This window comes from Solea solea, chromosome 3 (genome assembly GCF_958295425.1).
Source record: "Solea solea chromosome 3, fSolSol10.1, whole genome shotgun sequence".
In the NCBI taxonomy this organism is placed as follows: Eukaryota; Metazoa; Chordata; class Actinopteri; order Pleuronectiformes; family Soleidae; genus Solea; species Solea solea.
The window spans coordinates 7306919-7330933 of NC_081136.1; the positions used below are offsets into that span (position 1 = coordinate 7306919).

At 41.5% G+C, this 24015-nt stretch overlaps 1 protein-coding gene across 9 annotated transcripts in view; it reads left to right on the forward strand.

Annotated features, from left to right (window-relative positions):
* Positions 1-21584, forward strand: part of ablim2 (actin binding LIM protein family, member 2) — a 79672-nt gene extending 58088 nt beyond the window's left edge. For 5 of the 9 annotated variants that reach the window (XR_009239848.1, XR_009239850.1, XR_009239854.1 and 2 more), the window contains 10 exons: positions 96-383; positions 1367-1438; positions 3797-3898; positions 6389-6442; positions 8391-8428; positions 8607-8715; positions 8810-8868; positions 12597-12657; positions 14750-14953; positions 19500-21584. Coding sequence is in view for 1 of the 9 variants with exons in the window: in XM_058623619.1 (XP_058479602.1) it covers positions 96-383; positions 1367-1438; positions 3797-3898; positions 6389-6442; positions 8391-8428; positions 8607-8715; positions 8810-8868; positions 12597-12657; positions 14750-14757; positions 14873-14953; positions 19500-19613 (986 nt within the window). In the remaining 8 variants the exon portion in view is untranslated. The remainder of the gene's footprint in view (positions 1-95; positions 384-1366; positions 1439-3796; positions 3899-6388; positions 6443-8390; positions 8429-8606; positions 8716-8809; positions 8869-12596; positions 12658-14749; positions 14954-19499) is intronic. The other 4 variants (XR_009239855.1, XR_009239853.1, XM_058623619.1 and 1 more) reach the window with 3 other exon arrangements.
* Positions 21585-24015: the final 2431 nt, after the last annotated feature.

The window sequence follows — 24015 nt, forward strand, 5'->3', positions numbered from 1 at the left end:
ACTGATAAATAATAGAACATTTTTTTTTTTTTTGCTAGTTTTTACAAAGACCTGATTATCTAGTATCCTCACGTGTCTTCTGATTGGACATTCAGGGCCAGAGTTAAACCTTGCTGGTAGACATGTCATCCAAACCCGTGACCCCAGCTCTCTTCCTCTGCCCCCGACCATCATGGGTGGCATTAAGTACCCTTCCACCTGGGCCAGGGACTCCTCCTCCCTCCCTGTGTACTATTCTGGTGGGGCTGAGGGCAGTGGAGGTGTTGGTGGTGGTGACAAGCACTCACCCACACCAGCAGGTGGCGGTGCAGGCATGTCATTACACCTGAACCCCACGACCCTGGCCCTGCTGCAGCAGCACAACTACATCCCTTACTTCAAAGGTATAAAAGCACGTAGAGACCAAGACCTGGTCCAATACAGACAATGGACATGTTGCTGATGTTGGGGCCATTAAAAAAAGCCTCTCAAGAGATGAGCTAATTTGTGGAAGTTGATTTAAAAGTTTGGTTACTCGAAAGAGGATGAGTCTCGTAAACATAGACTGTGTATAAGGAAAGGACTTGTGAAGCAAGTGTAAAATAGGAAGTAGGACTGGCGTAGCAGTTAACTAACAGGTGACGACTCCACAAGTTTTTGAGGAAATTAGCTTCTCCCTTGATTTATAACACCAGTAAATGTTTCCCTGAGGAGTTCATGATGTCAATCTCTAGCCTCAAGTCTTCTTCAGTAGAACATGACGTCAGTTTTGTACATTGCATTCAAAATAGATGATAAATCATGGCATTTACTGCGGGAGTGGACACCAGTGTGACTGGCAGCTGGTGTCGTCCAAATGTACCTGATTGACAGTCACAACAGGAGTATGTTTTCAAATCACAAGACTGCCATCCTTTTTATACACAGTCTATGGTTGCAACTCTCGGATTTAGGGACAGCAGCAAAGTCCTGTCTGTATACGACCAAGATCAGACGTCTTTCAGAATGGAGTGCAGTGATACAACCACTTTGAATTGAGTTTAGTCGGCACGGATCTTGGTTCTGCATTAAATTGACCACGTGTTATAAACTCACCCAGGTCTCTTGGCTCATCAGAGACTAATTAATTGTAATGGGAAACAGAATATCCTGACCTGGTGTTGTGTGCTGAATATGAATCTGTAACTAATGTTTTTTTCACTCACGGAGGTTTTAATTCATTCATGAACTAAAGCCATGAAACTGCTAATGCTCTTCACGATACCACACGCCACTGAAATCAACATCACAAACCGGCGCTGTAGCCTTGCACGATTTAACCTTGAGCTGATAGGCTCATCCAACCACCTCCCTTTCCCTAATCTTCTCCCCAATCCCTCAACCCTAGGGTTCAAACAGGACCCCCTACCTGACCCTAAACCTAGGACATCCCTGCATCTCAGTTTACCTCCTCCTAACGGTAAAAGCACACGTAGTCTTTCTCTCCTATGTGTCTCCCCTCCCCTGGTTGGAATGGTTAGAAGGTTTTGTGATGTTGTTGTCCGGTATCGTGGTGTTGTCAGGTTTCATGGTGTGCATCAAGGTACGATCGTAGGACCACTGAGTTTTATCCTTCTGCTTGCTCTCCTCCGTCGTGTCTGTGGACGTGGTTGTTGTTTATGCATGGTTGACATGACTCTGATACAGATTAGATTGTTCAGATTACTGGCCTGATTGTTTGCCTGACTACCCTGTTGTCTTCCCTGAATGATTCCCTGTTCATTATCATGTCTCAGATTTTATTCCATTGATGTGGTTGGATTTTGTTGTGGTTATGGAAGAGATTGCTGCTTATGTTAGTGAAGGTTAGAAAGGTTTTCTGCGGGTTCAGTTTCCTCCCACAGTCCAAAAACATGCCTATTTGGGGATTAGCCAAATTGGACTGTAGGAGTGGATGGTTATTTGTCTCTATGTGGCCTTGCGATGGACTTGTGATCTGTCCAGGGTGTGACCCCGCCTTTCGCCCATCTCAGCTGGGATTGCCTCCAGCGCCCATGTGGAGGATAAAGCAGTAGAAGATGAGTGAGTTGGTGATTCCTTAGAAAGAACAATCTTGAGCTCAGTGTTTGCTCCGAATATTAATTCCTCCAACTGCAGCATTAAGGTCCCATATAGGCTAATTTTCAAACCATTGCCTTAAAATGTATGGTCTTTGTTTGTTTTTTAATACAGAACTCTGTGCATCATATTCTTCCGTCATATGCGTGCAACGACCTTGAAATAGCCTGATTAGAAGGAGGAGGAGGAGGTTTCGAGAGCGAAGCGGCATGAGCTTCCACTCAAACATTTTGCACAGAAAATCACTAACACGCGGTCCAGGGTTTTGGCGGTTTCTCCATGACAGGGTGGAGAAGCTGGGAGTGGAGTGTTCCGATGGAGGAGATGAAAGAGAGGAGGGGGAGCGGAGGAATGAAAGAAATGGAGAGAGCCAAGCTGTAATTTGGGGTCCGGTTGCCAGTTGCAGTGGCATGCAACGCGGCACTGCATTGGCCTCATTCTGGCCGTAGCGGTTACTAACTTGCCATGAAAGAGGACTATTTGTTTTCATGCAACAGGCTTGTGTTTTAATGAGTTATTAGGCAACGGCATTAAGGCTACGTGATGGGGACTGAAGGAGACGTGAGGAAAGGATCTCACAAGAGTGTTTAATGCATGCTCTCGTTTTGAAATGACCATGAACCCTTTGTTTCTCATTGTTGTGTCAGTAGTTTATGATTAATGAATGGACCCCACCTTTTGTTAAATGTGAAGTCTGCTCCGATAAATGTCAACGCATCTCCTTCCAAACTCCCTTTCGCTCCAGATGTTTGTGCGTTGGACCTACCACACATTTAGACACACACTGTTTGTGTGTTTGTGTTTACAGGCATGTGTGTGTGTGTGTGTGTGTGTGTGTGTGTGTGAGAAGGAGATCACTCAGAGCAGCACTAACAGCTCGGCCATGTGTGTGTGTGTGAGTGAGAGTGTCTCGGTGATCTCATCCACTTGCATCCAGATCTCTGCCGATGGTTCCTGTTTGTCAAATGGTAGAGCGTGATCAATCAGGGAAAAAAACACACACATAACACGCACATCCCTCTCTCTTAATTTCCTCCCCAAAGCTCTGGATGTACAGTGATTCTTATTTTGACCCTAAGGCTGTAACAGTGTCAGTGACTCCATCACCTAGCCTGTTTTCGATATAACAAAAGAGGGAACCCTGAATACACAACACACACATGCAAACACATGCAAACACTCAACAAAACGATTATGCACTAAGCACATACAAACTGGAAAAACAAATGTGTTTCTACTATCATTGGACTATTATTTACTGTTAAGTAATGACATCAAATCCTCTCTGATCATCATTTAGCTTTCCTTCTCATTGTTCTGATGCCTTTAGCTTTTAGGTTGCAAGAGTTGCATAGTTGTGGGGACCCAAAGAGCGTCTGTCCGACAGCTAAAAATGTGATTTGGTCCAAAGATTGACAACTTTTCACTTAATTGTATGTGAAATGTTTGCATCCAAGAAACTGCAGGATGACTTTAGGACCTCATTACGCAACAGGTCAGTAGATGGAGCGGTACAGAAAACACTTACGCGGTAAATGGCTGGGTTATCAAGTCACTTGTGTCATTGTATTAATAATACCTGCTTGTTTGAGCTTAATCTAAAATGCCCAGCTTAACACTGCTTATTTGTTTGCCCCCCAATGTCCTTTCTTTTCTCCCCAAACCCTTACCCTTTTGCCTTTCATGCGCAACGCCTGTCCACTCCCATCCCCAACTGGAGGTAGTGAAAGTGGTCGGAGTACCCCCAGCTTATCCACCTACTCTGATGGCAAATCTCCCTCCTCTTCATACGTACCCGTTCCACGGCATTTCCACATACCAGGTATGGCGATGCTTGGCTTGCAACTCAACCTTTGCTTTTTTCCCCCCAACATCTTCACACATCTTTCTAGAGAGTAGACTGCACCTGGATTACAAGGTAAGCTTTGCAAAACCACTCGTTCTCTGAAGGCCAATTCACACTTTCTGCTGGGGTCCAAATTTTGGGTAACGTCATCATCCACCCATGTCTGTGATGCTAGACTCAGATCCCAGAGCAGACTGTAAACTTCAACCTTAAAAACCTGTTTAAGTGCAGAATATACAGCCTAGAAGCACATCTTTTATCAGTCCAAATAAAAATCTGAAATACTGCTATTGGAATCAAGTAGTTGGTAGTGGCGTAATGGGACACAAAAACGGTTGCTACATCCATGCTTTATCTGATGACAAGTAGTTCAACTGTAGACATGATTAAAAACCCGAACAGCTGCTAGTGAACCACAGCTTTGGTGGATGGATTTTATTACCGTACCATACTTGAAACATCAAAGCAGGTCGAAGCTACTGAGCCTTTTAGAATCAGTCATATGAACCTCAGAGCTCCATATGTTACTCCATGATTTCAGTGTGTAACATTTAGTATAGTTTTTGGTTCATTTCCTCACTTCTCACTTTAATCACTTTAATCCAAAAACATCATTATCTGCCTTGAAAGATGAAACGTCTGGTTACATTTTACATTCTCAATTGTGGGTTTAGAGAAGAAGAAGTAGAGATGAGCAGGAGAAATACAGTCTGGGAATATTTGTTTTTCGAGCAAAGCACGGATAGGAAGCATCTGCGAGATCACAGGCGCATCTCGTCACCAGAGAAAATATGATTCTTACTTTTCCCATAATGTTTGCATAGGGAGTGCCATGTTTTTAAATGGCATTTACCATCATCTGGTTCTTTGATGGTATAAAATGTTAGCGAAATAACAAGGCAGAGCTGTGTAGAATATGTACTGCAATGATAATCCCACATTCTCATGACATTTGTAAGTAAAAACATGGTTAATTGGGTGACGGCAGAATCTTATTAAGTAAGAAAACGTGAGACTGCTGTTTACCCAATGTGTTTGTACTTACTGTGGTGTAGCAGTTAACTCACGGATTGCACATTTACCATCTCGCCCCTACTGTTTTCTAATTTCAAAGCGAATTCTCTTTGACACGCAGCAGAGATCTGGCACGAGACCTCGCTGTTTATGCTGAAATTTAGAATACGTTTGGACGGGAGCTGACGTTAAATGTCGCCTCCATCATCGCTTCAAGTCCCTTTGCGGAGGAAAACCGATTTGATCCAACATATTGTTCCCATTGAGAGTTGCACTGTCAGTCATGCAGAGGGAACAGAAAGAAAGCCTCCCAAGTTGGAAGCAAGTTAAGGGGTAAAAACAGCCAACGATTATTCACTTAATGGCTTTCATACCCATCATCCTTACTGCTTTTATATGGATATTGTTTCAGATGCTGGCAGACACTGAAACAAGCCAAAGAAATGACCCATATGTGTTGTTTTGTTGTGAGTCATGTTCTCCTGTGGCTTAATGTGCGACAGTTGTTACAAAGCATCTCTGTTAGAGGCCTGTCTGGATCCTGAGGATGGATTAGATCAGCTTAAGGAGGGAAAAAAAACGTACTGTCCCCATTTTACTAATACAATACTAAGTCTAACAGTGTATTTTACGCAACTTGACTCCAATTTACCTCCTTTATTGTTGCAAATATTGTTTATTTAGGTCCAGTCGACAGCGTTATCTGAAGTTTGCTCTCTTACACCAAATCCCAATGAGAAAATCCACGTTTTTAGCTCATGGGGGATCAGGAGATGCTGGTCTTCTGCTGCCTCTTCCGACACGTTAATGTCACTAAGGTGAATCGGAACAAAATATTCCATACAACAAAGTCATTAAATAATGTTTGTTTTATTTTATTATTCATTTAATGGAGGTTTACAACTTTTGTTTGCAGCGATGTAAAATCGCTGATTTTCTCAATGGGCTTTGGTTAGGATATTGAGTGGTTTGTAAAGAAGTATACGTCTTCTTTTCATATTCGATATCAGAGACTTTAGCAGGCATAGAATGAATCAGTACCTCATATGAACAGCTATTCCTTTTTTTAATTATTTAATTTGACTTCTTCATGCTGTATAAACATACGGTTTGATGCATGGGAACCATGTGTGGTTTCTGATATTATCCTTTGAATGTCATTGGTTTTTGTCTATTACCATTCCCCCATACGCTGATTTATTCTGAACATGTTGCATGAATAATATAAAAAAATGGTGATGATTCTGATGTGTGACAATACAAATGACAAAAATGTGTCGACTCGAGCTCTACTGCAGCCCCTTTTTTGCTCCCTCGAAAAAATATCTCATCCCTCAATAACGGCTAACTCATGCTTCCTTTTCTCCATTCTCTCTCTTTCTTTCTCTCCCTCCCTCCCTCCCATGTTGGCTTCTTCCATTTTCTTTACTCCGCATCTGATCCCATCTTCAGAGACTGTGGTCAAAGATAATATCTATAGAAAACCCCCCATCTACAAACAGCATGGTACAGTCCAAACTTCTTTAACACCTCCTACTCTGGTCTGGTCTCTGCACGATGTGTCGCATGTCGCCTGTCAGTCACCTGTTTTATCCCACTCCACCTTCCTCTTCACCAAGCCCCGCCCTCATCCAGTAGATTCTATGGATCTACAGTACATGCAAAGGACTGGCGTACGCACACTGCACCCATTCTGTGTTCTAAAAATGATTCAAAAGACAATAATCGATCGAGGTTAACCATTTAGACCAAACAATTCTTTATTTCCCCACAAGATGGAAAGGAATCCATGATGGTACCTTTATTGATGAACCTGCATTGAGAGAAGTTGTCCTAAAATCAGCTCTAAAGTTGCAAATCTGTGACATCCATCTTGATTTTCCTGCTTTTCCCTGTCAAAATGACTGCTTTGCAATGGGCAATTTGCATTGGCCAGTAGTAAGGTTTAAAAATCATGAAAAAGAAAACAATATGCAGTTTATGGTACAAGTGCGCTAACGGGGAGGGGCTTAGCCTATAATGGTGGCTACAGAACAAAAACATGGCAAATTTTAAAAATTTTTGGGACAAACGAAAAGATCAATTTTAAGGTCTGACAGCTTCAAGAAGTGAGTATTCTTAAGTTAATGGAGAATAGAAGCCGAGAGGAGGCAAAGACATTTTTAACCAAATCAAGTGATTCTCTACGCACTTAAACATGATTGCAATGTTTAACCTCTAGAGGGCAGTGCAGCAGCAGTTGGAGGTATGGCTTTATGGTACCATCATGTTGGGGAGACCGGCTTTAATGTGGGAAAAACATAAAGCTTGATTGATTGGATTTTACCTGTAAAACATTTCACTTACCCTAGTTTGACAGTGCAACACAGCAGCACTCTGTTAATTAAAGTTAAGTGGGAGTGGTGCCCTGTGGGTGTTACTGTGCTAACCCCCGTTCTTGCATGTCTGCACTCATCTCACCAGGCTCCTTTGTCGGTTTTCGTGGTGATGCTGTGACTGTGTGTTCACCGTGAGCGGTCGGGCACATGAATCACTCTGTACGGTGTCATTAGTGTTGTACCAGTCACATGACTCTCACTCCTAACCATTGTCTGTGTGTCTTAATTATGGTGTATGGTTGTTTTTTTTTAACTGTATTTCCCCCCCCCTCTAGCTGTATGTGCACATCACTCCAAAAACACGTGTTTGTAGGAGGGCGTGGAGCCTGTTTTTCCCCTCCATTACACAAGGAAATATTCATCTTTATGGAATATGACGACTAAATCAGCTGCACATGGCACGGCCCTATAGATTCATGAGCTGTCAGCGTCTCGATTGTGTTCATAGAGGCAGATGTGAGGTCAGCAACAAAGTGTGTGCCGTAGACCCAGAAAAAACAAATCCAGATCCAGAAAGTGAAGCCAATGTTGAATGTCCTAAACCCCGTATTCTCTTAAATGTCCACCAGGGGGCAACTCCACTGGTTTGTGAGTCTAAAGGGGGGAATAAAATGTGCGGAGTAGAGAAGACCAAAATCGTCCCCTGGGGAACATGAATGTCAAACTTCAACGTCGTACTATTTCTTGAGTAAAAGTCAAAAAGTTGAAGTTGATGGTGGCCTTGATAGTCATAGACGTATCCTTTAAGGATCATGATTATCACAGAGAAGGTAATTGTTTAGTCAAGTGGAATATTTTTCAGTAGTTGAAATCAGCTGTAGTCATCCTCGTGGTACCGTGAACATCTGTTTGGAAGTTCATGGTCGTCAGTGCTGTAGCTGTTCACACACTTTGCTCTGATTATGCCACGGTCCAAACTCCCACATGCTACAGCGTAGCCCTGTTTTTACTGATCACTTGCACAGCGAGTTCGCTCGAGATGCCGTCTGCAACTGGTGATGTCAGTCGTAGTGCAGTTCAGTGGAGCTGAGGGCACATGAAATGTGACATCCTGTAACGTGTGACATGTTTTACAGCTTCTAGAACATCCTGGCAGGATGGGGAGGATGGCAAGGTGGGTCTCTATGTAAATGTCTCTGTCTGTCTGTCCATGTGTGTCTCCTTTCAAGCCATTTTCTGCCAACTTTTTCGAAAGCTGTACACCCATTTACTAATTCACTAACTCATACTTTGCCATCATCCATCACTGTTTTTCCGTTTCTCTCTCTCTGTATCGCTCTCTCTCTCCGTAGAGGACCAGTTGGATGATCTTGAAGAGTGAGATTGATGGACAAATGGGTCCAGAAGACCTGGACCCGCGCAAGTCCACTTGCAGTCTTCCCACTGACACCTCCCAGCCAAGTGAGTAGCCAACCATGAGCTCGAACGCCGAGCCAAATGGATGCAGGAAAGTGTGTCGGGCGTGAAAAGAGATGTGTTTGTCTCCTCTCTGCAGATTTCCCTTACAATAAGTCTGCGTCTTTACCAGGATATGGAAGGAACGGCATCTACAAGGTGAGCGACCAAACTGATGCAGTCAGGCAGATCGAGCAAATTTAATGCATCTTCCTTCATAGTACTTTAAAAAGCTATGCTGTGTTTCACAGCTGGATTTTTTTTGGACAGTACGTCCAACAAGTCTTGGGAAAAATTAGATTGTGAACAAGCCAACATGTTTTACAGTGACAAGATGTTCTCTGGAGGCTGTATGTTGTGTTTAGGGATGGATGTGTTAAATTTACGTTATTAGGATAATCAAGTCATTGAAATCTCATGCGAATAAGTTTGAAATGCTGCCTAGCGCACAAACGCACAATCCTACTGATTTATTTTGGAGTTCCACAAGGGGGAGCCTGCATCTTTCCAGTCATTCCAGGACCTTTTTTCAAGCCTTTGTTAATTAAAACAAATGTCTACCCTAAATGTGTATCTCATCGCAATGATATCGTCAATCGCAATCGTTTCTGTCAGGATAATCACGACACGAAATGTTTCTATATTCCCATGTCCAGTTGTATATTCGTGTGTGTGTGATACACATCAATCCTTTGACACAAATGATTGAATTTGAATGTTGGGTTGAAACTGAACCAGAACTTTACATATGGTTCCAAGTATACAGTGAACACTTTGTGCAATATTGTTTTTTTAAATTCAGCGTTTCAGCCTGACTCAGCATTACACAATGCATTGATTTAATTTTGAACAATGTCCTTTTTTGTGTTAGTCAGGCTTAATAAAGCTCAGGCCCCAAACCTTGGCAGGGTTGGAGCCATGGTGGGGTGGGCTTGATTTGTGCTTGCTAGGAACATTTATTATCTAAAACACTGGACAGTGACTCCTAATGGGAAATGGGGTGTGTTTGTTCCCAAACTAAGTGTGTCCAGAGATCCAAGGACGTTTAATATTGAGTTGTTGCTTTGGCTGTTTCATGCCATAAAGAGCTGTCTAAAACTGTGTCTCCACCAAGTGGTATAGTCAAATTCAGCTCGCCAGGGAACAGTTTGGAATGGTAAATGCCGATCTGACTTTCCACCGTAGCAAAGGTGGTGATCGCTGTGTACACTGTATGAAATTATACCAGCATGTCACAGTGTTGTCCACAGTTAAATTCAAAGAATTGTGACACATTAAACGGCAGCTGTGCGTTGATATTGTCCGTTAAATACAGGCTTCCCACAGGTTCTTTGAAATCCTTGAAGGTTTGTGAATTTGAGAAAGGCCCTTGAATGTTTTTGAAAATCGCCCAAAGTTCAGTTGATATTAAGGTAAATGTCACCCTTGTTTGTTACAACACCACCTACTGTTTCATGCGCCCTGCATTGCTTGTTGCACGTAGACTAGGCCTACACAGAACAAACGTTGAGTCATAATTACTAGCGGTCCACTGTATCTCCCTCTCTCCCGTTGACGTTAGATTCCGTGCAGAAAAATGAGTGAAGCAAGAGTGAGTAAATTACTTGATGCCTGGGAAATGAGAATTCCAAGATCTCTGGCTCACCAAGGACAATTACAAAGACTGACTTTGTCCAAGATCCAAAGGACAATCACTTGTCCAGATGCAGAGCGTGCTGCAAATCAATAAAAGTGGAGGCAATGGGCGAAGCGACTCTTACAAGTTGTCTTCCCGTCTTAAGCTGTGTCAGCACATTTGGTCCATGAATTTCAAGGAATTGGTCCTGGAAAGTCCTTAAAAAGGCCTTGAATTTGTCAACCACGATGTGGAAACCCTGTCATTAAAAATGGATTCATTTAATAAAAGGCAAGGCTTGGGTCTATTCCATACCCGTGATGGTACTGAACTGTTTTGTACTTGTGGAAATTGGGCTTCAGGTGTTGAAAGGATCCTTTTTATAAACCACTGGGTGGTGCTGCCTCAAAGCTAAGTCGTCAGGGTGGTCTCCATCTTCACAAGGTCGCATCAAGGTTTTAATCAAATTAACACACCCACACAAATCACCACCACCACCATTATGTCCCACTCTCTGCCGTCAACACTGTAAACCTTAGTGTAGCACTGGAAAGGCTTCCTCCATTTTAGAAATCAACCTCCCTTAGGGTCTTTCTCTCACAGCTTTGGGATCAGATTACTCACAGGTCAGTCAGTACCATTCACTCCACACAGGCAGGGCCTGGTTTATTATGAGGACGTTGGGGGTATTTAGTCTATCATCCCCCCTGATGTGATATTGCTGCTCTCCCTCTGTGACTGTTGATGGATCATGGACACGGAGACAAAACAGAACTGAGGAGGAAATGAAAGCTTGGGAGCCACGATGGATACATGACCTAAATAAACTTAACAATTTTTCACTATCTGACGGTGCTGGTTAGTGTTGTAATTTTAATATATGATATTCAACCTTTCTTGGGTGCCTTTAATTGCATTACCCTCTTTAAATCCATCAAAATCATTGTAAATCAATTTACATTTAAAGCACTGTTCCATTTTAGTTGTCTTTTATTGCCCTCATCTGTTTACCCAGCTTTGCAATTGTGAAATGAACAGGGTGGATTTATAAGACTTTCACTCTCACAGTGTCTGGGTTGTGTAGGATGCATACGCTACGTACTTTGGGTCAAATGGGGGCCAAGATACTATTACTACTACTTTAATAGATACTATTAAAACACCTTTCTATAAGTACACCGTAATCTGTTTTTGTGCACATGTAGAACATGGTTGTCATGGCACCAAAACAAGTTGAAAACTGCAAAATGAGACAGATTTACTTTTGTAGTAGTGTGTAGTTTGACTGCATTCACTTTCCTAAAGGGTTACTTTTCACATCCCACATCACTAATTTCGGTCGACGCTATGAATTTGTCTTTCGACTCTTAAGTGCTAAAGAAAAAAGGTGTCCTGTTCCTGATGAGTCGGCATGTATTAGCCAAATGCTAACGAAATGTACAAAAGTACAAGTCTATTAGCAATAAAATTAGGCAGCAAGGACTTTCGTTAATTAGCACTGGATCTGAAGAAAAGCTAACGCTAATGAGTGTCACGGATATTTCATTTTTTTGGTTTTTGGTTGTTTAGCAGAATTGACCGTTTTTCTTTACCAGCTAATAGCATTGTACAAAAGCTAGACAGGTATTCTAGCTAATATTGTTTGTCTCTTAAAACAGAATGAAATCAATATAGTGCGTGATGCGGGCAAAGCTAATGTTACAGCAAACAAAGTTAGCCTTAAAATGTAAAGATTTATCAATTTCGATGTCCTAATAGTTTGTGTTTCAACACCGTCGCCAACAAAAACACAGTCTATATCTTCTCAGCTGCATTTGACAGTGTTAATTTAAATCTCAATTGTATGTTGAGGCTCTTAATCGAAGACAGCAGCAGCTCGCACGCTCAAACTTGGAGGGCTAATGGAAAAGTTTTGATTTTAGTTGGACTCGACGGCCAAAAGCACAAAGCTGTTGTTAATTACTCGTTTGAAGTGGACAAACACAAGTTTTTCTGACATGATTGCTTCCCTTTTCTCCTCAGCTGCCTTTTAGCCTCTCCAAACTCAATAATGTAAGCTCTCTATCAACAAAGCATTGCACTCACTTCCTATTGGTCACCATGAAAGAATGTGAGCGAATGAAGGGCAAAAGCAGTGGCTGAAAGGCTTCAGATCAGCTCCAAAGCATGTGATAAAGGCCAGCAGCGTTTTTGGCATCATGGAGCATGAAGCACATTTAAAAAAAAATAAATGTCTAACTGTGGGTCTGTTTATGTGTCTGTGTTCCTGCAGGCTGCTGAGATGGTGGAGGATGAAGTGGACCCAGACTCCCAGAGTTGGGGAGGCATGAGAGGTGAGAGAGAAAATCAATTTAAAGCTGTTTATCTTGGGTTTTTTTTCGCTCTGGTTTATGTTAGTGGTTTACATGCTTTTAACCGTGCTCCACTGAAATTGCTTTGGATCCACTCCAGAATTTTCGAGTTTGGAAGAAAACAATAACAATGTTGGGTTAACAGTTTAGTCTTCGTAAACCCCTTTTTTATTAGTCAATTTTGTCCATACAAGGCATCATGGGACAGCTGGATGCCAGTAACCCAGTATACCATAACCCAGTTGTCTGTTTAACTACTTAAGACCAGACTGATGTCAGCAAGAAATAATGTAGGCTGTCCTAAACCTGGTACAATATCACCAAGATACATAATGTAATATGATGAGTTTACTCCAGTGTCCATTCCAGTCTATTCTAAATTCTATAATATCGCAGTGTATCTCTGTATAAACAATATGTAAACATCACGTATGTTATTCACGTTCCTAATGTGAACACCCTTAAAATAATTTGAATTCAGTATTAGAACCATTGTCCAAACATTCTAAGGTTGAAGCCATTGTTTGTGGGACTGTTTTTCCCTTTTTTTAACGACAGCTTGGACGTTAATCACCACAAACTCTCTAATCTTTCTTTATTTGAAGGAAGCTGTTTGATGTTTAATTTAATTTAATGACTTCTCTAATGGAGATTGGTCAAAGTTCAGAGTCCCTTTAAACGACATCACGGAGCAGGGAGATTGCCCTGATATAAATATACAATTTCAGTCATCTGAAAAACAAAGTCATGGGGGGAAAAGAGCTAACTCAGCTCTGCATTGCTGCACCGAACCAGGAAATTATTCTTGACAGATTGGACGATTGGCTCTAATCATCTAGTACAGTCCCTTGTTGGTTTAGATATTATCTTAAAGGCACAGGCTATGCTGTTCTTTTTGATGATCACCACCATGACCTGTGGAGTCCCACAGGGTACAATTCTTGGTCCTCTGCAGTACTATTGAACTTTTGTATTACCTCTTTCAGGTAAGCATGATCTGATGCGTCATAATTAGCAAAACGTATCCAGTTTACTTTTCATACACTCCTTTGTTCCTTTCCTTATTAAATTGAAGATCCAGAAAATTTAATTTAACCAAGAGCTTTGCAATTATCAAAGCTTATTTGTTCTCAAATGTAAGTCACCTTTTTTTCACTGCTGAAAATGAACTGGTTTTCTGAAAGAACAACTTCATCTCAGTTTACAAAAATTACAGCAGAGAGTAATTCCCCCTAATTACTTCTCCCTTCATGCCAAAAAATTGTCTGAAATCTTAATCTATAAAATGTGCAAAATAACGTTTTGTTCCTCCACCATGTTGGCAGCAAAAGCTTGTGCAGAAATTAACAATGCCAGTGCTGGCTGTCCACGTACCTTTAAATCCATGGAGATCAAGCAATGTATCGCAGAACCAGACCCTTACAATACCCCTGAGGGCTTTTCACAAGTATGGAGACAGTTCCAGACCTGCAGTAACCCAACATCTTAAAGTTCCTGATTAAGTTCATCTCATCCTACTCCAGAAAACAGTTTACACACCATAATAAAGTGTGTTAAATAAATAAGACATTTGGATTCTGTAGCTGTTGTGCCTGTGTAGTGCATGTGTCTGGATTTGAACAGCATTGTTTTGGTTGGGAGTCTTGCATGACGTCAGCTACCGGAGCTCTATAGTCTAAATTGTATTTCCTTATTTATAATCTCTGACCAATCATGTAGAACCCTGCAGCTCTGGCTCCAGATCAGTGACTGTGTGGTAACAGGGTGGATAGGTGATGTCATTTTTCCAGCTGCAGAATTATTGCCGTGTGTTTACAAGTGTGTTTGTACAGTTCTGGCCATATCAAGCAAAGCGCGAGTTGACAAGATGCCAACCTCGTTACACGATGTGTGTGTGTATAACAATTTATAATCCTTTTGACGCCTTTGAAACCCAATATTGCAAAGACTTGTGTGCAAGTCCAGACTTCATTATGGTAGTTTTCATAATAGGGCTACAGTGGGAATAAAACTCATTGTGCCACCAGATTAATCCTTTCTTTTCTCTTCTTTTTCTCTCTCTCTTTCCTCACAGAGTACAAGGTAAGAGTTTAATACTTAACAAATATTCTTTAATATACTTGGCAGCTGGTTTGGCCACTGGATTCAAATTTTATTCCCCAGTAATCTTCCACAATGCTTACTTTGTGTGTGCCAGGTCTACCCTTATGAAATGCTGGCAGTGACGCATAGAGTGAAAGTGAAGCTTCCCAGAGACGTAGATCGCACCAGACTGGAGGTGAGCTCTAATCTTCCTCTCCCTGCTCTGTCATTTCCTCTGCTCTAACCACAGCTCATTAAAAAGCCTGGGAGAATGATGTGACACTGTGGCCTAGAAAAAAAAAAGTCTCGAGCCATTTGGGATGAAAGTATCACCCAAAGCTTAACGCGGCATCATCTCCTATTTTTTTGTAAAAGCAGAAAAATGATTACAAGTTTGAAATATACGTATAATCGCTGTATGGCCAGAAGTATGCAGACACTATTGTGTTTTGTGGTCTTCTGGTCTGGGGTTGTTATTATCAAATCCTTAAATCTGCTGTGTTTAACGCGATTTGACAATGTTCCCACACCATCCCAACAATTATGCCAACTTTACTCAGGGACTGACCAACTCTTTGAAAGTGAAACATGGACGAGTTTTTCATTTATATTCCTCCTACCACTACTTACCTTTTCATTTGAACAAACAACAATAGAGTGGGGTTTATTTTCCTTTATCCTCAACGGCAAGATTCAATAAATGAAGTCTGATATTGATAACAATCACTAACTAATCCCATTGAATATTGAATTCCTTTAAAAGTTAATGATGAATAGTATTGGATTGCCATCTTTGCTTTGAAATTGCAGCGTGCTTTTTGGATCATATTGACTGTGAACTATAGAGAGCAGTGACTCAAGAATAATGTCAAAAAACAACTTAGTTGATCAAAGAATACCAAATACCAGTGAGCCAAAGAAATGGAGATGCACGACAAGAAAGAGTTCCTTGCTTTTTGTCAACAGTTTGTGTTTGGCCCAAGCAGTACAGCTGATTCAGTTCTTTACATTACATAAGCCACGTTCAGTTGGGCTACCTAGCACAGTGGTCCAGCTATATACACTGTAATCTGTCGATTGGTTGACAGATAATTGGCAATTCCAGGGAACAACGTGAATGGAATGTGAGGGAGAGGATTCAAGGCCTTTTGTAACCAATATTGTTGGCATGCAACAGCGTTTGTTGTGTCGCGTTCTTCTTCTTCATTGAATTTAGTCACATTATGTATTGAGCCGAAGCAGCTATCGCCACTGGGCCAACACACGTCACGGTGGAAAGGCAAGCCAAGTCAGAGTTTACTGTTGCAAACCGTACCGTGTGGAGCTGAACCGCGCAGCATAAAGCCAAGTCCCTTGGCGTAGATGGACATTGACCTCAACACCTTTGTCTGATAGAGTCAGGCTTATAGTCGGTCAGCATGTTTCCATGCAGTTTTACATCAAGCTGGAATATGCTGTCCAACTGGACGACTGTCCTTGTCCCAGTATGTCCCAGCAAAATGACCCCTTTCAGCTTGTTAGTATTAGGCGGTTTCTGGTGTAGCATAAAATCGGTCTCCTCGTCAGTCTAAAAAACTTACCGACCTAAATTTCGCCATGTTTTTGTCAAGGTCGTCTTACTCTTCTGCGTGTGTACCGACTGAGCAATCCGTCTCCCCATCACATTTGGAGAAATTAGATTTTGTACAATTTCAGTCAGTCTAATAGGCTTGCATGTCCTTTCAAAGTCCAGGTTTAGTCAAACAAACACAATAATTTTTTTTTTTTTTGTCTAATGTCATGCAAACATACTGAATGAGTCAATGACCTCAGAGGCGGCAACTACGTCCAAAAATCTGGTGGAGAACCAAGAAGAAAAGAACTGGCGGCTGTTATATGAGCGGCACATTAATGACAATGGATCTGGAATTAGGGGTTCACCACGAGCCCTTCCCTAGTTTGCTCTAAGAAAACCCTTCAATTCCAATCTCTTAAATGGAAAATAACATTTTGGTAAATTGTGGGATTTTATTGAGAGACATGAGCATAATTGGTGGCGGTGTTACTTTCTCTCGCCCCAGGTCACTGCAAGTTTAGCCCACAAGCATGTGTTATAATAAAAAAATCCAAGCATAATTGGACTTAATGTCTCGTAATAACTGATTTCCTGCCACTGTTATTCTTACACGGCCCATTTTCAGATGCAGATCGTTCATTAACTCAATGGTAAACAGGAAACGTTTTAAGCGCAAAAGTAACCTTTAAAAAAAAAAAAAAAAAACATTGACTGTGTGGCTCCCCCTTCACTCAGAAAATGTCTCGTGAACCTTAATCTCGAACCCTAACACGAGAACTCCCTCTGAGCCTGTGGCTTAATCGGGGATATTCCCAAAAGAGGAGTCAGTTGGTCGGAATGGTGATGTGTGACTGACTCAAGATGTCCGTCTGTGGTTGGGAACATTAGACTGTCATTAGTGTGAATGCGTGCGGGACAGAGAGAAATCCTCTGAGCTCTCTTTTACCACCCCTTTCCTTGATCTCTGACCCCAAAGTGCTGCTGGTTTACCAAAACTCATCAGCAACTGGATCTGTAAGAAAACTCTGAGTGTGAGCCAAGATAGACACAGTTTCCCATGAGGCAATACCACACAAATATGATATTTTTGACCTGGGACTGAGATTTATACCCATATCATGTTTGCAAGTTAAGAAATACAGAATTACATAGAATGTCAGGCCTTTCTGGCTTCATACGTTTTACAATATGTACATAAATAGCCTATAATACAACATTGTTGATGTTTTTTTTCCATTATTAATAGTTATGATGATATTGGGCTGCAACGATTCATCTATTTCTTAAATGTGAATATTTCACAAAGAACTCTTTAGAACTGAGTCAATTTAAACAAGAAATTTGAGATCGTCATCATTACGAGGTTGGGTAAGCAATAATCAACATCTTCTGATATATGACAGCCTCAAGAACTGATCGATGAATCAAGGAAACAGTCCACAGATTAATTGATTGTGGAAATTATCAGCAGCCCTTTGATCATGGGAAGAAAAGGGGGAGAGAAAGTTAAATTTTCTTCTGGAAATGATCAATTTGATGAGTAATGTGTTTTGAAAATTCGATTTCAGCCGCAAAAGAGATGTATTCTGAGTCATGTTTTAATCCAGTCAGCATGGTAGGACAGGAATTAGATGGATTTGGAGGATTTTTTGCCTCTTAATTTTGTTTGCTGATATGGCAAACAGGTGATTGGCAAACACACACACAGCAAACACCTGCCTTTAGTTTACTGTAACTGTCATGTAAAGATGTGGATCGCCTAACTTTAAAGCGTGTTATTAAAGTTTTACAATAAAGCGCCATCAAGCCTTTTGTTGTGGCTCTTAATTAGTAGCATGCCCATCTTTTTTTGTGCCCTATGCTATATGTTTGACATTTACAGAGGGAGTCTTTGCAGCGTGAGCCAAAGCTGGGGTTTGGGGGGGCAGTTCAGTGTGGATTTGGATGATTTTGCGAGGCACGCAATTGAATTTGTTGTGTTAAACCTCAAACACAAAAGGCAATGTAACGCTTGCTCATGCGGTGAACACAAATATGGTTTTCAGACTCTGTGAAAGTCTTTCATATGCGAGTCCAAGCTGAGAGCTGCTGCTGATTTGCCGCTCCGCAGAGGAGGAGGAGGCGAGAAGCCAAGCTAGCCTGAGGTCCGAAATCATGTTGTTGGTGTGGATTAAAGTTTCGAATGAGCCAAACGCTACATTCACATCCATGAATTCTACGCCAGATATGCCTGTTGTCCACTTTATGGAGCCCTTAAACCTAGGAGTTTAAAGAACATGTAAAGCGATAAAAAGAAAAATCAACATGCTACTAACCAACTTGCCAAGTTGACTAAAAAAGCTCAAATGACCTGGGGGCCAATGAGCATCTAGTCTGGTCAGTAGGTCAAGGTTGAAAGGCATTTTTGAACTAAGATTAATCTATGAATTAAAAAAGCCCATACAGGAATAACTGAGTCTCATGAAATCGATTGGCGGGCCGCATGTGGGCCATGGGCCACGGGTTTGGGACCTCTGCTCTAAGTGTTTAAAACATAGATTTCAAATCATGAAAAAATGTTTTTAAAAAAACAACAACAAATAAACATACACACACAGGTTCGCACAGCTGACCTTTCAAGACATGCATTGACTTCCATTCATTCGGACACCTCAACCAAAGCGTTATCCCTAACTTAAACCATAACCATAACAAGTTATTGCCTAACCCTAACCTTAACCTAACCACAATTCAAATCCAAACTTGACAACCTCCTCAGAAATTAGCTTCCGCCTCATTTCGACTACTGGTCCTGACAAGGGCAGTGTTTTTGCTTGGTCCCGAAGAGTTAACAAATACAAGTACATACACACACACACACTTTAGTGCGCACGCTCTGGTATCAAACCAGAGTGGCTTGTTTCTTCTGATAAAGTTCACTGAGGCGTTTAATTTCGTTCGAGGAGGATTTATGCTAGCTATGGCTCCGGCGCGTCATTGAGCAATGTTTTTTTAGACACACCTAAGACTGGAGAGAAAATGTTTTCAGTCTTTACTCCACACTTATAATTCTTACACATGTTCTCAGTTATTAAGTTTCTCGGGGACTGCGTTTTAGCATAAACTGAGACATTTAAGAGAGGCAACTCACGTCACACTGTTTCTAGTAATGCCATTTATTTTGTTTTGCTGTGTTTCATTTCTCCAGAGACACCTATCTCCCCAAGACTTCCAGCAGGTTTTCGGCATGACCCTGGATCAGTTCGACCGCCTGGCCCTGTGGAAGAGGAACGACATGAAGAAGAGGGCACGCCTTTTTTAGACAGACGAGGAAAAGAAGAGGAAAAAAAATCAATAAATAATACAAACACACCACGCAACATCTCAACAACCGACCATCCTGTTCCGGAAGGAGGCAGAAGCGCAAAAACAACGACCCATTTGAAATCTCTATATATGCACCGCCGTGATACCGACTTACTCTCCACCTGTAAAATGCCATGCCGTGTAATCTGCCCGTGTCGCCGCGGGAGAGACGAGAACACTCTCTTGCACACACACACACATGCGTGTGGCAGCATCTATAGCTTTTTGTATGCAATGTGGTCCGAATGTTTGACTGACAAGTCCGCGGCTCGAGGGCGAGGAGCTGCGTTTGCATGGCCTGTTGTTGATGCTCCTCACCTCCCGTGTGGTTTCTGCATCCACCGTCACCCCCTACCTCCCTCCCTCCCTCTCGACTCTGACCCACCCCATCCTGACACTTTCACACCGGGTTGTGTGGTCCTGACTGTTTTATGTGCCTCGTCGTATTCCTTTTTATCATATCGTCTTTTCTGTCCCTCCATCATTTTCACTTCTTCTCCCCTGCACTGACTGACTGTTACCTTGCTGAGCAAGTCCCCCTTTCACACCCCAATGCCGTTCAGTCCAGGACACTGAAGAGACTCACCGCTCGAGCGCGTCAAGGCCCCAAAGACGGGGGGATTTAGCAACAACTTCTTGTGCTATCTTTATTTCCAGATCTGTCAAAACGCATCACATCACGGGCTTTTGTTTTCAGTTTTCCTTCGCGATCCGTTCAGTTTCAGAAAGCCTGGATGGGTAGTTTTGATATGTGTGCTCTGAACGCGGTCCCACGTCTTGCATAAGCCTCTCATAAATCAGTGCAGACGGGGAGAGCCGAGGCTGGAAAGGGGCCACAACATGGCAGTAAATCACACATGGAAGGAGTTGAAAAAGGAAAAAAAAACAACAACAGTACAGTAGACAGTTTCAGGGTAAACAAAGGTGTCAAACGTTGCATACACACACATAAAAATAAATTATTTTTATAAGCTATTTTTGACTTCTGGAAAGGGCCGTCACACGAGTCACGGGACGCGGAAACCGAGAGAGGAATCGTGAAAAGGCCACGTCCACTTTTGTTTCAGCTTCTCAGACCTGCAGCGGCACTTGCTCGGTTTAAAACTCTCAATACTATAACCGTGTTGTATCGCGTTCTCCGACGTAGGGAACCCTAACTCTTTATATGTTTGTCATTTGAAAGCAGTGTTTTAAAAAAAAGAAAGAAAAGAAGCTACATATCGAAGCTGAAGTCTTCTGCTCGACCATTAAACGGATCCGCCCGCCAACTAACATACTGTTCATAATGTGTGTGAACATGTACTGGACATATACCAGATTTATTTGTCTGTATACAATCCACCGCGGTGTATAACTCTACATGGCATGCATGAGGATGAGGAAAACAGGGGCAGGCGGGGGGAGGGGGAGGAGTTTGTTTGTCCACTGACCTCGTATTAAGAAGACTGTGTTTTGAGCGACTGATTATTTTTTTCGGTCGCGTGAAAAAAAAAACAACAACAACGCCTGGGTCAGTTGCTTACGTTAGCTTGTGTTAGATATTTATTGAATTGCCATTTTTAAGGAAGGGATTTTATTTTTTAAATCTGACGAGTGTGTAGCGCTGAACGGACTAGCATCACCGAGGACAGAGAGAGAGAGAGAACTTTCGGGAAAGAGAAACATATCAAACTAAGTTTAATTTTAAGTGAGAGTGTCAAATCACTTTTTATTTTATTTCATTTTTTGTTTTTGCTCTTGTAAGTAACACACTAACTCGTTGTCATCAAGCATCCTGTTCTAATATTCGTCTGCTATTAAAGTGCTTTATCTAAAAAAAAAAGTCCACAGTCAGTATGGACTGGAGTGCTTGAGTTTGTTCATTAAATGGATGTCAAAAGTGAAATGGAATGACGGTGATACTTTTAAGTAAAGTGTGCGATACATATTTAAACGTGTGGCTGTTTTTTCCTCTCCTTTCTTTGGTTGCCCACAGGCAAACGTTGATTTTTTCGACTTTCATTTTCATTTAGATTGATGTTCCAAAGTGTGGGGTGGGACCCAACAACGGGTCACGGGAAGTATTTTTGTTTGAATTTCCTCCACGCGTTAATCTGGATTTGTCAAATAACGTGCGCAAGAAAAATCAAGTTGTGATTCATTTATCAAATAGAGATCTCAAATTACAGGCTCAGAGTCACTCAGAGCCAGACACTGATGCACACGTTCACTTTTGATTTGAATTTAATTTCAAAAGTGAGTTCCCCATATAAAAAAGGTTTGGCAAACACTGGGCTGAAAGATTAGCTGTCCGTCGTATAGTTCTTCCAAAAATGTCACAGATTATATCTCTCAACTCAAAATTCACAATCTGGGATCTGCACAACATGAAAACTAGAGCGTAGCTATTAATCCTTTTTCTGATTGCGATTAGCAACTCCCAATGGCCACAATTTAATTGATATATTTAATATTTAGATTTGATTGTTGTGTTTTCTATGTAAATGTGACTCACACATTTGGACACAGTTCATATCTTTAGATTATATACTTATCAATGTTTGGATTTTCTTCTTTAAATCTATTTCACTATTAGTGAATGTTGAATTCAAGCTTGACTTAAAAAAAAATACATACAGTATCTCAAATGAAATTGCTGTGAGGAAAACAGCGATGAGAAGTTAAAAAATGCTTTATTTCTCCTTATTTAAGTCCAATTAAACTGCAAATTGGTACATTTCTTACTACTATTTGAGAACTTGTGGCAACCAGTAAAGACAAGGGGGTTAGCTCTTCTTTAACCTTCATTCACCACATCTTATCTTGGATGGAAATATTATTTTTGAACAATAGTGCCAGATTTGAATTGGAAATCATCCGATATTTTTTCATACATGTTAATAAATAGGGGCTTTTCTGTCTGCACCTACTGTACACCTGTTTAATCACCACTGCGTGTAAAGGCCTGTTTTTTTGGGGAGTGCTGAGTCAGCACACATGGAAAACCTAACAAAACATAATTACAATTTCACACTTTCAATCCAGCTTTGGCACGTACGTGCGTTCTAAGATCGTCTAAAAACAAGCGTGCGACGGCTGTTTGCTTGTAAGTGCTCCGTCTCCTTCACCGACCTGTTCCCTGGTTTGCTTTGTTGCCATTTTGTGCTTGTAATAAATGTGAAATGTAGTTCAGCGTCGACTCATATTATGTGGTTGCACAAAATGAAACGTCCCACTGATAGATTATGATTAATATTCGCGTAATGATCAGACAATGAATGAAGAGCACAGGAGTTTGCCAGAACCATCCTTTATCTCTGACAGTGGTATTTCCATTATGAGCTCTTATCGTTATCTCGGGTTTGTTTCTGTTCCATCATGTCCTCCTCCTCCTACTCTCTAATCCTTATACAGGAAAATACATTAATGTTGAATGTTTGGAATGCAGCGTGCGCTCGTTTGTTCACGTCGGGACACAAATGCAGTTTGGGGTTCAGGTAGACAGTAAAAGTTGAAGTGATAGTTTAGGTTATACATACTGTAAGTGTGGACCTAGTAGGAGCAACCTTACAAACGTCAATTGTATTTTACTGCACTTTTTTGTCTTACTATTTGTAATCTTCAGCCAACTCCAAGTTTAATTACTCACATAATTCTTATAACCAGACCTGGTGTTCAATATAAGCAGCCATAACTTAGAACAAGACACAAATGAGGCGTCTTTCAAGGTTTTCCTCTTTAGATACCAAAGTGCCAGACATCTGGACTGGATACACTATCTCAAGTCTTGTATCAGACCTGGCACGCTGCTCGACAGAATCTCTTCTCCTCGGACCTGAGCTGTCTTCAATAAAATCTTTCAACTTAACTCATCACTGACACATTTACATCGAAGCATTATCCAATTATCCAATTATCCAAAGCGACTTACAAAAGAGGAATTGGCTATATAGAAGTAGTCTCGGAAAGAACTCCACTAGATAGGACCATTGGACTGATAGAGGGTGAGAGAGCAGAGGTGGATCCAAGTGCAGGGGAGGGGCTAAAGGTAAGTGCAAGGACAGAAGATGCTCTTGGAAGAGTTGGGTCTTCAAGACCTTCTTGGAGATGGACCTGTTTCTGGTAGCGCTCGGTAGGTCCTTCCACCAGCATGGAACGACACATGAAAAGAGTCCTTTGATGAACGGAGTAGTCGAGGGGTAACATAAGGGTGTATCATGACTCCCGTGGCTCCATTATTGGTCGTATTTTTCAAACAACGCTCAACTGGAATGTTGGAATGCGCTCAACTCAGTTCTGACCAGTCCTGACTCCCTATTTAAAAGGAACCCATCATAAAACATAGGACAAAGACTGTGAATATCCTTTTAATACGCCAT